The sequence below is a fragment of the Stegostoma tigrinum genome, chromosome 23, assembly GCF_030684315.1.
Source record: "Stegostoma tigrinum isolate sSteTig4 chromosome 23, sSteTig4.hap1, whole genome shotgun sequence".
Taxonomy (NCBI): domain Eukaryota; kingdom Metazoa; phylum Chordata; class Chondrichthyes; order Orectolobiformes; family Stegostomatidae; genus Stegostoma; species Stegostoma tigrinum.
In genome coordinates, this window is record NC_081376.1 from 43525958 (window position 1) to 43540765 (window position 14808).

Below are 14808 nucleotides of genomic sequence, written 5' to 3' on the forward strand. Positions count from 1 at the left end.
TAATGGGGATGGTGGAGAGGGTAATTTGAGTAGGAAATAGGTCCAAGTGTTCCATGCTATAACAATTCCGTGAATGTGTATATATATGGAATAATAAAAATTGCTAGCTAAACAAAATAAAAGGAGTTAAACGTGACAAACTCATCTCAGCAATAGCAAGGGCAAATATGGATTAATTTTATTCAGAATATTGAACCACAGCACGAAAATTAACAAGAACAGAAATTTTGCCCCTTATTTTACTAATTCAGTTAACTGAAGTGAAATCTGTTACCAAATGACAAATTGTTTGTTGAATATAATTTATGCAGTGCATGTTGCCAACGGATATTACAGAGATATTAGACCCATTTCTTTGGGGTAGATCCACCGGCCAAGTACTTTGCTGTTAGCCTTTTAATTAATAAACTTTATCATTTGATCTAAAACAAATGCATGCTCCAAAATGACAAGTTTTCTTGCAAGACTTCAAATACCTCTGCCATTCCTTTTTCCTGTTGTCTCCTCAACACTCTAGTCCTAAGCATCCCCAAATTCCATTCTGAACTCTTGCTTTCCACTCCAGATGGAGAAATAGCTTATTATGTGATTTCCCCAAAATGTTGCAGCTCAAAATAGGATAGAAATACGGGACCAACTAGCATCCTGTTGTTTTCTACTTAATTTTGGCCTAATTAGGTAAACCTTGTAAACAGAAAAGTTCCTTTTCAAAGAGAATTTTACCAAATCTTAAAAGCCTCATACTTGAAAATTAAGTCATTTTGAGAAAAGGTCATTCTGCAGAGGTAACATGAGTAACAGGGCAGGCGTGTGGAGCTGAGGTGCCCAACCATGTTATTAAACTACTGTGGACACTCATCTACTTTTATGCTTAAGAATTACACAAAGTAGAAATTCACAGAATAATATGGTGAGGATATGGTGAAGACATATTGCTGTGGAAAAAGTGGGAATTTCGCCAGGATCTGCTCTACCTAAATCAGCAACTTCTTAAGCAGGTCCCAGATCCTTCACTTGATAATGCTTCCTACAAAATATAATTTAGCATGACTTAAGGGAAGGGACTCATTTTGTAGTTCTTTTACAGAACCCTTTACATGCAATTAAATAATTCTTTGCAGTAGAGACTTTCAGTACATTGACCAAATGTAATTTTATTACTCAAGACACCAACAGTATGACTATTATGGTTACACAATAGATTTTTACAGTATGTTTTCTGGCAGAACCAAGGTAATCTAACTTGGCCTCAGTTACGTTTTGAACTTGGCTATCCTGAGTGTCGTACTTAAGAAAGCTTTTCCTCAAGTTTGTGTTCCCTCCCTAGGCAAATTACATCACGATATCTCGAATGTACAACCTCCAGACTTGGCATAATGGCCACCCGGATGATTTAACAATTACTCGGTTAACAAATGACTCCAGTGATTCATCAGCAAGAGCTGTTACACCAGACATTTTTAATACTTGGTACTCAAATATTCACTGCAGCTGATACAAAGGGAAACAGAAAGCTGGAGAATGAGAAGTTTCACACTGGACTAAAAGCATTCGGATTTGTAAATATTAAGGCTTCTCATTGTGCTGCCTGCTCAGGAATGACTGATTTCACAGCACTTCTGAGCTAAATAAGGATTTTTTTTTCTCTTTCCTTTTAGCAATGAACAGTTATTCATGTTGACTGGACTCCTAGGATAGCAGGAAGTTATATAGTTGTGTGTGCATCAAATCAAGGAGGCAGCAATTTGTTTGAAGCTGAACGAGAGTTTAAAAGCTTTCCTCCAATCTTTTCACACAAGCACAATGCCAAGATAGCAGTGATTTTGACCACAAATGTGGCATACTACAAATGAAACAGGATAACACAGGCAATCTCAAATATTTAAGTGCTTGGGCGTAGCCTGATGCTTGCACCATCATACTACGAGATGGGGTGTAGTTAATTGTTCGAGTCAATATTTTGTGGAAGCATAAATTCAAATTTTAATAGTCACATGGAGGTATGATTAAGTGTAGCACTTACGCAAATACTAAACAGGTTTCTAACATTAATACTATCTCTCTAAATGAAAGGTCACAGGAATGCAAGCCATTCAAAACTGATCCTCTTCAGAACAACAGAAACCAATCATTCAGCTAAGCTGCAGCCCAGCGTTAACTTGCAGATTGCAGAGCAGAAATCAAAGATGGAAATTTACAGTATCAGGCCGCAGTTAAAAACAGTTAACCTTTAATTCTTTAATTACAATTCCAGTCATTCTGGAATATGGCAAGCAATTCCTTTATTTTTCATCATTTCCTGTTTTTTTGACTTCTACTCAGGCACGAGGATGGAACAAAGCCAAATCTTGAGTTGGGTCCCTCGTCACAATGCCACCAGAGCATACGCTTTGTGCTTGTTTTTCTAACCTTACAGGAGACAGTAAGAATAAAAATAAATTCCCCATGAAATCCCAAATAAAATGGTGGCATTATTCAAACTCAAACTTCATACAAGTCACTCAACACAAACGTCTGTGTTGCTAGGGCTAACCAATAACATTACTTTTGCAACACCCTACCATGAGGCTGACTGAGATCATGCTATTAAACAGCCCTAAATCAGCAAGTAATACAGCTAAATTAACATAGTTAGCTTCAGTACACTACTGATGGCAGTACACATGTTAATAATTCTCAGATTTTTGTTTGTGATTAATTTTTTTTGAGATTCCTAATTTCAGAAGCAAACACTTCAGAGTTTCTGATGATAGTAAGGAGTTTCTTCAATAAACGTTTTAAAATAAGTTTACAGATCATTATGCTCACCAAAAGTGAACATCCTAGCTACAGATGGCATCCTTAATAAACAGATACATAGGGCAGTCAAACAAATTTTAATTGTAGTAAGATCATAGTTTTAGTTTATGAAATTAATTATTGCAGTTCTAAACTAATTCGTATCTTTGACCAATTCCAAACTTTTCACCCCCCCACTCCCAAAGTTTAGTTCTTTTTTTAAAAACTCTATATTGCACAAATTCAGTTAGCCTTGAGGATGGAGTACTTTCTGCAAAGTGTCCCCACCTCAAGGAGTTGTAAATAGTAAGATCAACTGACCTCCTAAGTCAGCCACTCAATACAACATCACATTAACATCTAGAATAGAATGTCTGGCATCGGAAATATATTTTAATTTCAAGCACAACATGTGGAGAGTGTTCTAGCATGTTTACAAAAATAGCTGGGTACAAACAATTTAATATAATTACAACAAAAGGCATTATTGGTCCAATATTCAAAATTGTTTCCATCTCCAGAAGAAACATTGATTATTTTATTCTTATATTCCAAGAGTAAGAGTTCTTTATGCTGCTGTTCTGTGGTCCTCCAACTCAGCAGTTCGATATGAATACACAAGAATGACCTCATGTATGAAGTGCAGAAGATTGATTGTTGATGCTTAAAATTTTCTCCACTATGTTATTAATAGCCTCAAAGGTTGCACTCTTTGGAAAGGCTTGGATGAAATTTCTACCTTCCTCCAGACTGTGTGACAGTTGAGGATCTAGAGGAACGCACCCTGCAAGAGATGTTAAAAAAATTATACTTCAAAACCTAAAACTAAAAATCAATCACCAACAAAATCAATTAATTCAATGGCTTATGTGAAAACCAGCCCAAACTAGGGTGCAAGCCATGGCAAACATCTACAGTGAATGAAAGGGAAACATCCTTCAGCCTTGAACTTACCATGTGAAATTAGCAAATTTGAGCTTGTGTGTTTGTTAGGACTCAATTAAAAATAATCAGATATTTGCAATTTAGATTTACCATAATTTCAAGCCTCAAAGCTACAGCATTTACAGTCATTGAGTGTTAGCTTGTCAAAAGGAAAAAAGTGCATATAAATGTAAAATATACAAATTTTAATCTGTTTATACAGTTAAAATAATTCAAAGATGGAACATATATCCCAGCTTTTCTTTTATCTGAACATCACAGTAACGTAGGAATGACAAAAGAAAAACAACTAAAGAAACACAATAAGGGAGTCCTTTTTTGAAAAAAAAAGGGGTGGATCTTCAATGCAGCTGTAGTAATATTTTTGTTTAAGAAAATGATATTTAATGAAGGTGCTCACAGCATAAAAATGTTCTTTCATTTCACGCACCCCAAGTGCTTCGTCCCCACCAATAAATTTTGCTGACATGCCTGGCCCGAGACATGCTTTGTCTGTACCGCCAATGCTCAACAAGTGGGCACAGGCTAATACATTTACGAGCAATGTCAAAATGGTCAGCACATCAGAAAAAAAAAAGTTAACACTGGGAATGAGCTTCTAGTAGTATAATACCTTGAAATTTTGGAATCATTTGAGATAAGTGAATTCAGTAATTCAGAGGGGACACGGGAAATTGTATGTTTCTTTTAGATGGTTCAAACCTGGTCTTTCATTTGTGGCCATTTTCTTAATGACACAGAAACTTCACGTGCACATTCACTACGAAGCAACCTCCAGCATGCTGCAACCTCTACAGACACACCAAGCATAAATGTTCTGCGGAAGCGCTAAGTGTCCAAATACTCATACCACATCAAAATTATAAATTTATTTTGTTCAATGTTCTTCCTCAAAATGAACCCAACATATGATGTACAGTAATCAGGAAATGTACTTTTACAGATTGTGGTTTGTAAAGAAATCCTTTTGGATGGGAGTTTGCTCGCTGAGCTGGAAGGTTAGTTTTCAGACGTTTTGTCACCATTCTAGGTAACATCAGTGAGCCTACGACGAAGCGCTGGTGTTATGTCCCGCTTTCTATTTATCTGGTTGGGTTTCCTTGGGTACCTTCCAAAAGGTGAACTCCAAAACTTGCAAGTGAATTACAAATTCAGCAGTTTAAAATTTAGGATTCTCACCTAAGAATGGAACACTAGACTGCTCAGCAAGTGCTTCACCTCCTCCCTTGGAAAATACATTGGTGCATTCCTGAAAAGCAATCATTTAATGACATCAACAGCTTAAGTATTATTGTTGTGGTCCTTTATGAGTCATACAATCTGGAGACGTATCAAATTACTTTTATTAAACATATTTACAATTATTCAAGAAGAGTCATGTTCTTTGTAAGTTCACATTAATTATTCCAACCTATCTTGCTTCCAGTGGAAATCCAACTGTTGGATTGTTTTGGTTTAAATCACTAATGGCGATTAAAGAAAAAATATATGCTAACATTTCCATATCTCAAAAGATCAGAGTTTTTGGTCTTAAATATGAAGAAATATATAAAGCAAAAATTATAAATCACCTCCAATCAAGATTTAAAAAGTGAGTTTCTTTGATCTATAACAATTAAAATCCATTAAAATTTTCAAATGCTTAACACATTGCCAACATTAATAGATACTTCTTACATCAGCAATAAGCCTATGTTTTAAAAATCTACACAAGTTTCTTCACATGAGCAAAGAAGTCTAACAAACCCACAGTTAACATGATTCAAAAAGCTTACAATACTCACTGAACAGTTAGGGCAAACAAAGCCACTCATGTTTTCAATTATTCCTACCACTGGCAATCCAGTTTTCTTGCAGAATGTCAATTCTCTTCTTACATCTCCGATAGACACTGCCTGTTAATAAAACCAAAATATTTTGAAATGATATTCAAAAGGAGTGAGAATGATAATACTCAGTTGTTTCAAAATTACACTTGTCAACAATCATGTTCAAGCATGCATTATAAATAATGATCACTTGGACAAGGCAATTTAGATTAATCAATGCTCACAGAATCATAGTTCAGGAACTTTCACGAGTTATGGCGAGAAATCTTTTTCTCTAGCACAGAAGTTGAGATTGAAAACACACAAGACACAGAGATCAGACAATGCCAAAGTGGAGTTAATAAACTTAAGATTGTTAGAGAACAGAAAAACTAAGGAGAAGCCAGCAGTTTGACATAGTTGAGGCTCAGTGAATGAACAAATGACTGTATGGGGTTGTAGCACAATTCAACTGAGAGGCGCTGTGGAAGAGCAGTCTGTAAGGTAAAAGGTAAAGTGGAGAGAAAAATCACGGAGCAACATGGGCCTAATCAAGTTTGGTAAGACTTCAAGAAATGAGAAAACTTGTAAGAAAGAATTATTGGGAGATGAAAAATTACAGAAATTTATCAGATGAAGCACCTCCCAAATTAGAGAATAAAGGAAATAAATATACTTATTTACGTAAAGTAGGTAGCATCTCCAATATTGGAATGGTAGTAGTTACAAGTGGAAATAAAGTTGACTTGGGATGCACAAACTTGAGGTTAAACTGATTAAGTCCAAAGTTTTTAAAATGCAGAACAATAGCACTATTGAACAATGCTGCAGTGTTGAAAGGAAGAGCAATGTCAGGTAGAATAACATTTACAGAACAGCTTAAAAAAACCACAGACCTTGGAACAGTACAGAAGAGAAATGAGCCCTTTGGCCCATCTTGCCTGTGCCAACTATGATACCATCCCAAACTGATCTCATTAGCCGGCAAATGGTCCATATCCCTCAAATTCCTGCTTGTTCATGTGTCTGTCTAACTGCATCTTAAAAGGGTGCCATCACATCTGCTTCTACCACCTCCCTGGCAGCATGTTTCAGGCACCTACCACCCTCTGCATTAAAAGAAAGTACCTTCACAGCTCCTTAATCAGGTTGCCCCTCAGTCTCCGAGGTTCTAGCAAAAACAATCCCAGTTTGCCCGATCTCTCCTTATAGCTAACATCCTGGCAAACTTCTTTTGCACTCTCTCCAAGTCTCCATACCCTCACCACTGTGCGGTGGCCAGACATGCACACAATATTCCAAATGTGGCCTAATCAAAATTTTATACAGCTGCAACACAACTTGCCAACTTCTATATTCAATGCCCTTACAGATGAAGGCAAGCATGCTCCATTTGTATTGGTACTTTCAAGCAGCTAGGAACTTGCACCCAACATCCCTCTGTATACCAATATTTTCCTCTTGCATTTGACCTCTGAAAATGGATGACCTCATTTATCCAGATTAAACTCCATCTGCCATTTCTCGACACAATTTCCGATATTATCTACGTCCTGCACATCCTTGACAACCTTCTTCCCGATCCACAAATCCAATTTTGTGTGGTCTGCAAACTCACTAAGCATACTACCTACATTTTCATCCAAATCAATCACATATTTCAAGCAACATTGGGCCAGCACTGATCCTTATGGAGCACCACTGGTCACAAACCCCCCCCAGTCAGAAAACACCCCTCCACGACTACAACAACAGAACAGTTAAGAATGAGGAAACTCAACAAAGTAATGCTTAATTCTGTCAACTAGGATGGTGTTTACGATGCCAAAACAGGATTGTAACTAATTCAGAAAACAAAAATTAATGGCAATGCCATGGAGAATTTAGAAGGATGAGCAGTCATCTAAGTAGTCTTTGCAATGCCAAATACTGACAGTAGAGGACAACACTAACAATAGCTGGAATGGAGACAGAACAGAAAACTCTGAAAATTCTACAGATGCCTCCTGGTCTGAGCGAGAGGAACAGTTAATGACATTTTCAGTGACACTCAACTTGAAACACCAACTCTTTTTCTCTTAGCAAATGCTGCCTGACCTGCTAAGTATTTTTTAGCATTTCATGCTTATATTTCAAATTTCCAGTAACCGCAACATTATTTTTATTAGAGATCTGAGACATTTTACGATCAACCCAGAGATCCTTGCAATAACTTACTAAGCAGAAAATGCAAATGACAAAATGCAACTTTCTTCCCTGATTTATCATACATGAAATGCCTCTTACATAACGTAACTGTATAGCATACATTTCAGACTCCACGTACAAAATGGAAAAAGCAAGACTTTGAAAATGACCCAAGGAAAAGAGAGATTTTTCTAACCAAATAATAAGAGTAAAGCAGGTAACTGTTTCATTAGTATATATATGTCTTACACCTTCAAATCAGCCTCAGCTACAGTATATTACTGTATCCCTTTGTATTGTCAAAACAAAATGGGGACCAAGACCAGCACGGGATGTTGGTGCATCCAACAAGTACTGGTGGCCCAGGTATAAATTTGCAGAAATTTTGGTCAACACAGTGGAAGTGGGGGCAAACTGCTCAACATACTTAACCGCAGACAGATGGACAGATGCAAGAACGATGCAATTTGATTGGGCAGCCACATTAGTGTCTATAAAGGTCTGTTATGCCCCTGGCATTAGTGCCATTTAAATTTCAAAAGAACAAAAATCAACTGTAGAGGGTTGGGTTGCAAGAGCAGAAACAATATCGCAGGAAATAAAAGGGCCAATAAGGTTCTCTTATTTTTGGCCCAACATCTTAATGTTACTGGCAAGTCCTGCCATGGTTCCTCCCTTCCAAAGAAAAAGGAGAAATGGTGAACACAGCAACACATGAAACGACTTGGGACAGAAGCTGCATTTTGCCGGGAGGGGAATCAGTGTGATGCAATTTAAACCATGCAAGTACATAACAACAGAAAAAAAGTGCGCACGCTAATTAACTGTTTGTTGACCTGGTATGAAGAAAAGAAAGCTGAAAAGACCTCAGAAGCCGAATTTCTCAACAAACACACCTGTGGGGTTGTAACCAACAGAGCTCCATCAGGTTTATGCTGACGAAGACATTCCACCACCGAGATGTGTTCATCAGAGGTCCCAGGCGGAGTGTCAACAATGAGATAGTCAAGCTCTCCCCAGGCCACATCAGAAATAAATTGCTTGATGAGAGCTAAGTGGGGAAGGGAGGAAAGATTTTTTTTGAAAACTAAAAGGCAAACTTGAGAATATTTAGCTATTTCATAAGTGCAGTGAATAATTTAAAGTCTTACAGTCGAACTTGACTGCCAAGTTAATAAACCTTGTTTGAGCAGTTATCCCTTCACCAGGCAAAATCCCAGGGTTACACGTCATTCAATTCCAGTTACATGACATCAACATTGTATCACTGAAAATATATCGTGACCTTCTGGGCTTTTCTTAGGACTCAACTGAAATCTGTACATAAATGATCTGTTTAAACATGAATATTACTCTAAATAAAACAACTCATGCCAGCAGAGACTAAGCTTCCGAGAGTGAAAATTCTAACTTGCAGTCACAATTTCATTTTTTTTTTAAAAAACCTCCCAAAGTGCAACCTCCAGGGGAAATATAGCACATGGCTGGGTGTTTCTCTCAGCCATTTTAGGTGGTTACATAGTCACAACTAAGATACAAGTGGTCCAGACATGATGTGTACAAGATAGTCTGGAACGGACCACTTTATCCTTTCCTGTCAGTAGTTCCCAGTGGTGCACAGACAAATTTGTTACAATTTCTATGTTAGATTTCCATACAATCATCTTTGAATTTTCACATCTATATTTACTTAGAAGACTGCCAATATACCTTCATCTTGAACTTGCAATACCCTCTCATACCTGTGGAAAAAGTTTAGAAAAAGTAGATTCGCATATCAGCCCTGAACTCATGAAGTCTCTTACAATAACAGGAGATTACACAAGTGTCCATTTTCATCCACTATGTCATTTTGAGAACGTTATACTGGTCTCCTACTTGAGCTATGTCAGGGAGATGGACAGAATGCCTGTAGAATTTAGCTATCCAGATCAATTAATTTCCAGTATTACCAAATAGAAGCTGCAGGATATGCAAGAGGAACATTACACCAAGCAGCTCAAAATTTCTCTCTGTTGCCAGGTTACATATGTGTTACATTGAACTTTCACCTTTAAACATTAAACGTAATTTCAGTCTGCACAAGTCACAAAATTACCTATTCAAAATTTGCATAGTGGCAAATATTTTGTAAAGTTTCACCAATGCATCAAAAAACATACTATTAACTAGACATTCCTAACAGCAGTGCTTGAAGTTGAACGTTTCTAACATCAACTTTTACAGCTAATTATGCTGGAATAGAAATTTTAGTTTCAAGTAAAGCTTTCAACTTTAGGGGATCGCCTGTACCAGAATTCAGATCTCTTTCATTACAATCATATTGTATTACTACACAGCAAGGCAAAAACAAAATCTATTTCTCAGATTGAGACAGAGAAATTACTTCTCAATGGGCTGTGAATCCGTATAATTCATTACCCCATATTGTGGTGAATGTCAGGACACTGAATAGATTCAAGAGATACGCTGATTTTTAATTAGTAATATGTTTAAGGGCCGTGGAATATGGGCAGAAAAGTGCAGTTGAGGCTGAGATGAGATCATCCAAGATCACATTAAATAGTAAGGAAGGCTCAAGGGGCTGAAATGCCTGCTCCTCGTTTCTAAGTTCTAAAATTTGTTTGTCTGCTGTAACCTGAGCAACGTTTGGAAGGCACCAACATGCTAAAGGAATTTCCAACAGTAACAGATTACCTGTATTTACTGCTGTGCCACAACACAAGATTCTTTTATTGTTTGTTTGATTTAAAGTAATAGGACCTTACCAGTTTTTTTTGGCCCCCTCCATATCACAGCATCATCTGGAGTCTCCAAGAGAAAGCCTATTGACATTATGCACATTGTTTTATCTTTGTCTACATAAACTGGTACCCAACCAGCATCACATTGATGCACAGCACTATTCAGAACATTCAGCATCCGAGGGATGCTAGGACCACACAGATCAATGTCGAGAATTCCAACCTAAAATAAAACAATTCAACAATAATTTAAACAAACAAGCGGATAAAACTAACACCATAGATCAACCAAAAAATGACAGCAAATCAGGACTATAGGAATGAAGAATCCTATTACATGCAAAGAGAAGATAGAACAGGACATGGTGTTGGAAGATCGAAAGGAGATTTTCAAAACTACTTAAGAATTTTAGAAACTATGCAGTGAAATACTGTTAACAATATAAATCAGACTCAAAAAAGTTAGTAAAACTAAAGGGAAGCCATAGCTGTTCCATGTTTTCAGAGCCAAAACATAGCATGGTCTACTCATAAGTGGTTTTTGAAATAAAAATTAAATTGAAAAGTGAATCGAATAAACATTTGGAAAGAACACAAATGATTTAAATATTTGAAATCTGTTCCTGTCAAATGTCCTTCCTCTTTAAATACGTGTTTTAAAGCACTTAATATTTTCTTAGTTACGTCCTGCTTTCTTTTCATTTTGAAGAGATTTATATCAAATTTAGCAATTAAAATTTTAGACTATTTCTGAAGGAAAGTGAAAAATGATTTGCAACAGTGAACAGGAAACATTCATTGTTGGCATAGTACCTAGTTGGAATGCTTGAATAAAGGGTTGCCTTAACTATTGTAATTTTCAACAGTGAGCTACCTTACCTTGATTCAGGAGAAGTTATAAATAATTTTTTAGGAGGCAGTGTGGAATCCAATAGTATGGACCACTGGAACAAAGTTCAGGAGAAAGAATGTATAAAAATTGAGCTGCTGGGAAATGTATGCATCAACTATAAATGAATTGCTTGCAATGTCATGAACTTAAAAGTTTGAGTTGGCTGTCTTGGATCATCCAAAACTCAAAGTATAACAAAAAGGTAGAGAATTTTCAGGCGCGAATCACAGACAGCACAGATTGGGTTTCTGTGATGTTGTGAGGTGATTTAAACACAAATGCTGGGGCTGCACTCAAAACTGCAACATCCTCAGACTGAGATAATCACCATAGCAAGTTTCTGTTAAGTGTGCTTACATGCGGACCTCTGTAGATGTTCTTAAAATTTGTTATTACTTCTCTGACAGAAAGACATTAATTAGTAGCTTGAAAAGTTGTTTAAATATTAGAAACAAGTTGTCTACTATACACCAATGAAAAATGGTAAATGGCTCCATGTAGTTTTTTAAAAATTATTTTCAGTTGTTATTTGAAATCAGGTAGTTCACTAGACACTCATTAAGTAAGCAAATTTTTCACAATAAAACATTTTCAGCTGCATTACTAAAACTGTTCCAAGTTATCACTTGTAAAATATATATTAGCAGCTTTTATTGTAATAACACAAAATGAAGGTAATTATATTTCCAAAACACTGTCCAATTATGCTGATTTACATAAGGCTTTATATTCAGTACTATGCTAACGAACAAGCAAGAACGTGAGCCAAAAACTTTGGTGTAGGAAGCCAGTGTAATTTTGAGCACAATTGAAAATCATATTCACAGAGAGCAGAAAGGCAAATAAAATTAGAGTTATGGCTCTGGTGCAGAGTCAGCTGTTGCACAGGCAAGAAAGCAAAAATAGCTTCCTTATGTAGTCACACTTTTAGAATTCATGTTTGCTTCTTTTGCCACCATTAGCATATTTTACATAGAATTTCTTTCCTGCTGCCATGCTGTGCCCTGAATAGATTCATCTCAGGACAAGCATTCTGAGACAGAAAAGAGTTTTTTTAAAAAAATTAATATTCTTCACACAAAGATATGACTTTTTTGTTGAATGTTAGGAGAATGTTCACCACTTTTGTTGACATTTATTTTGTCTTACCCTTTTCCCGGCAGTTCTCAGTGCAAGTGCTAACTCTGTTGTAATGGTACTTTTCCCAACTCCTCCTTTGCCAGACAGAACCAATAGGATGTGGTCAACAGCAGCTAGGTTATCTTGGTTTCAAAAAAAAAAGTGACATCATTAAAACCATGCACATTTCAACAACTTAAACATATCAAGTCAGAAGTCACACAACACCAGGTTATGATGTAATAGGTTTAATTGGAATCACAAGCTTTTAGAGTGCTGCTCCATCATCAGGTGGAGACCTCAAATATTTGATAAATTCAATACTGCCAAGTTTCCATTATCCTCTGTACAGGTGCCACATTCATTTAAGAGATCTCCCTCCCTGGATTGAGAACTTACATTTGTGTCACTTTGTACCATACATCCCCAGAATGTTCCTCAAATATTCTGAATCTGTCTTTCTTCACATTGAATGTGCTTTTGAATAGCCCTACAGAGTAATAAAAGGCAAGACAGGATACTGTTGGTACCGTAGTAACACTGCTCAACAATATATACACTGTAGTATCTTTTACATCATATTCAGATTTTTTTTTCCATCTTATCACTTTATCTCATGAAGATGGTAGCCCATGACAGATTCCGACAAACCTGTGGTATTTTGGTCAATTAGGAATTCTCATATGTTCCCACACAAATGGCACTATTTGGTTTTGGGTAGTATCATAGTCAAATCTGACATTTGTGATCAGGTACACTGTTCTTCCACCATGTGTTCTTAGATAGGGGAAGATGGTATTTTGACTGACTTCAGTCCAAGGGGCACAGGAACCAGCTGTAGCACACTGCTCCCTGTGTAGATCAACAATTGAATAAGGAACTCTCCTGCACTTAAGGTGTAGTACCATACAACACTTTTACACACTAAACAATCAAGACTGTCCATTAGCTTGATCTGAAACTTCACAGGCACAGTCAACTGACAAAAGTGTATACTTAACAGCAGCTAGATTGGAGTTCATCTGAACAATTTTCAGATTCAGAACACTCACAGCATCCTACACCTCCAGTTAGTATCTTATTTAGGGCACTATTCTATTTTTAAAAAGCTGAATAACATTTATAAATCTTACAAAGGAAAGGGGAAGGGGGTAAGAGATGGGGTGGGGAGAAGGGGATGAGAAAGAGTGAGGAAGGAGGGGAATTTGATGGGAGGGGGTGTACAGGGCCTTGGAGAGGCCACACCTCAAACATTGTGGACAGTTTTGGTCTCCTTTTCTGAGGAAAGTATTTTCCTGCTCTCAAGGGAAGGCAGCGAAGATTTACCAGGCTGAATCCAGGGATGACGGGTAAGGAGATTGACAAGGTTGGGATTGGTTTCACTGGAGTTCAGTCAAATGAGGGGGAAATCACATAGAGACTTAAAAAAATTCTAACAGAACTGGACAGGGTTATGCAGGGAGGATGTTCCCAATGGTGGGCATATCCAGAACCAGGGGTCAGTCTGAGGATTCGGGGTGGACATTTAGGATGGAGAGGAGGAGACATTTCTTCACCTGTAGAGTGGTGAGCCTGTGGAATTCTTCCCACAGGAAATAGTTGATGCCAAAACATTGAATGTTTTCAAGAGGCGGCTAGACATAGCACTTAGGGAGAACGGGATCAAAGGTTGTATCAGAGATAATGGGAACTGCAGACGCTGGAGAATCCAAGATAATGAAGTGTGGAGCTGGATGAACACAGGAGGCCAAGCAGCATCTCAGGAAGGTTATCGGGAGAAAGCAGGAAGCTTTTGTTTTCTAGAGAAGGGTCCAGACCCGAAACGTCAGCCTTCCTGATCCTCTGATGCTGCTTGGCCTGCTGTGTTCATCCAGCTCCACACCTTGTTACCTCAGATTCTCCAGCATCTGCAGTTCCTGCTATCTGAGTTAAACCATCAGGTGTGATCGTGAAGAATGGCGAAACAACCTCGAAGAGCCAAATGGCCTCCTCCTGCTTCTGCCTTCTACGTAAGACATGTAGAGAGGCGGGGGGGAATACGGGGCCAAGTCCGCTGATCGCCCCAACACACAAACGCATGCAACTCCTAGACCGCACTTACCTTCCACAGCCGCCATCTTGTCTCAATTCCCAGCAACGACCGCGCCGTCATATGACACCCCCGAAACCAAAAAAGTAAGATAGCGCATGCGCACCTCCGAAAGGAACACTGGTTCTCCGAGCGCTCCGAAGCTGACCGCCCCAAATCTTCGGGTGGGCCTCAAGGGGCGGGGAGGGCAGGGCGCTGACGGAATCCGATGGACGTGCACTTTAACCAATCAATAGGCAAATCCCT

At 37.9% G+C, this 14808-nt stretch overlaps 1 protein-coding gene across 3 annotated transcripts; it reads right to left on the minus strand.

The window, feature by feature from the left end:
• Positions 1–163: 163 nt before the first annotated feature.
• Positions 164–14666, minus strand: nubp2 (nucleotide binding protein 2 (MinD homolog, E. coli)). Of its 3 annotated transcripts, XM_048551828.2 has the most exons (9): positions 14575–14666; positions 12873–12963; positions 12504–12616; positions 11342–11406; positions 10487–10685; positions 8615–8769; positions 5508–5618; positions 4903–4972; positions 164–3562 (listed from the first exon to the last, which is right to left on the minus strand). In XM_048551828.2, the coding sequence occupies exons 5-9, from the start codon at positions 10638–10640 to the stop codon at positions 3408–3410; spliced, it is 645 nt and encodes a 214-aa protein (XP_048407785.1). In that variant the 5' UTR covers positions 10641–10685; positions 11342–11406; positions 12504–12616; positions 12873–12963; positions 14575–14666; the 3' UTR covers positions 164–3407. The 3 variants fall into 3 exon arrangements, with proteins under 3 accessions (XP_048407785.1, XP_048407784.1, XP_048407783.1); XM_048551827.2 differs by lacking the exon at positions 11342–11406; XM_048551826.2 differs by lacking the exons at positions 11342–11406; positions 12873–12963 and having other exon boundaries at positions 14575–14651.
• Positions 14667–14808: the final 142 nt, after the last annotated feature.

What these genes read in the sequence shown, in the direction of transcription:
- nubp2 (XM_048551826.2), bottom strand. An exon ending in TGAGAACTGCCGGGAAAAGG is followed by an intron (nt 10,686 to 12,503) that starts GTAAGACAAAAT and finishes GTTTTATTTTAG; the next exon opens with GTTGGAATTCTCGACATTGA. An exon ending in TTGTTTGCCCTAACTGTTCA is followed by an intron (nt 4,973 to 5,507) that starts GTGAGTATTGTA and finishes ATTGCTTTTCAG; the next exon opens with GAATGCACCAATGTATTTTC.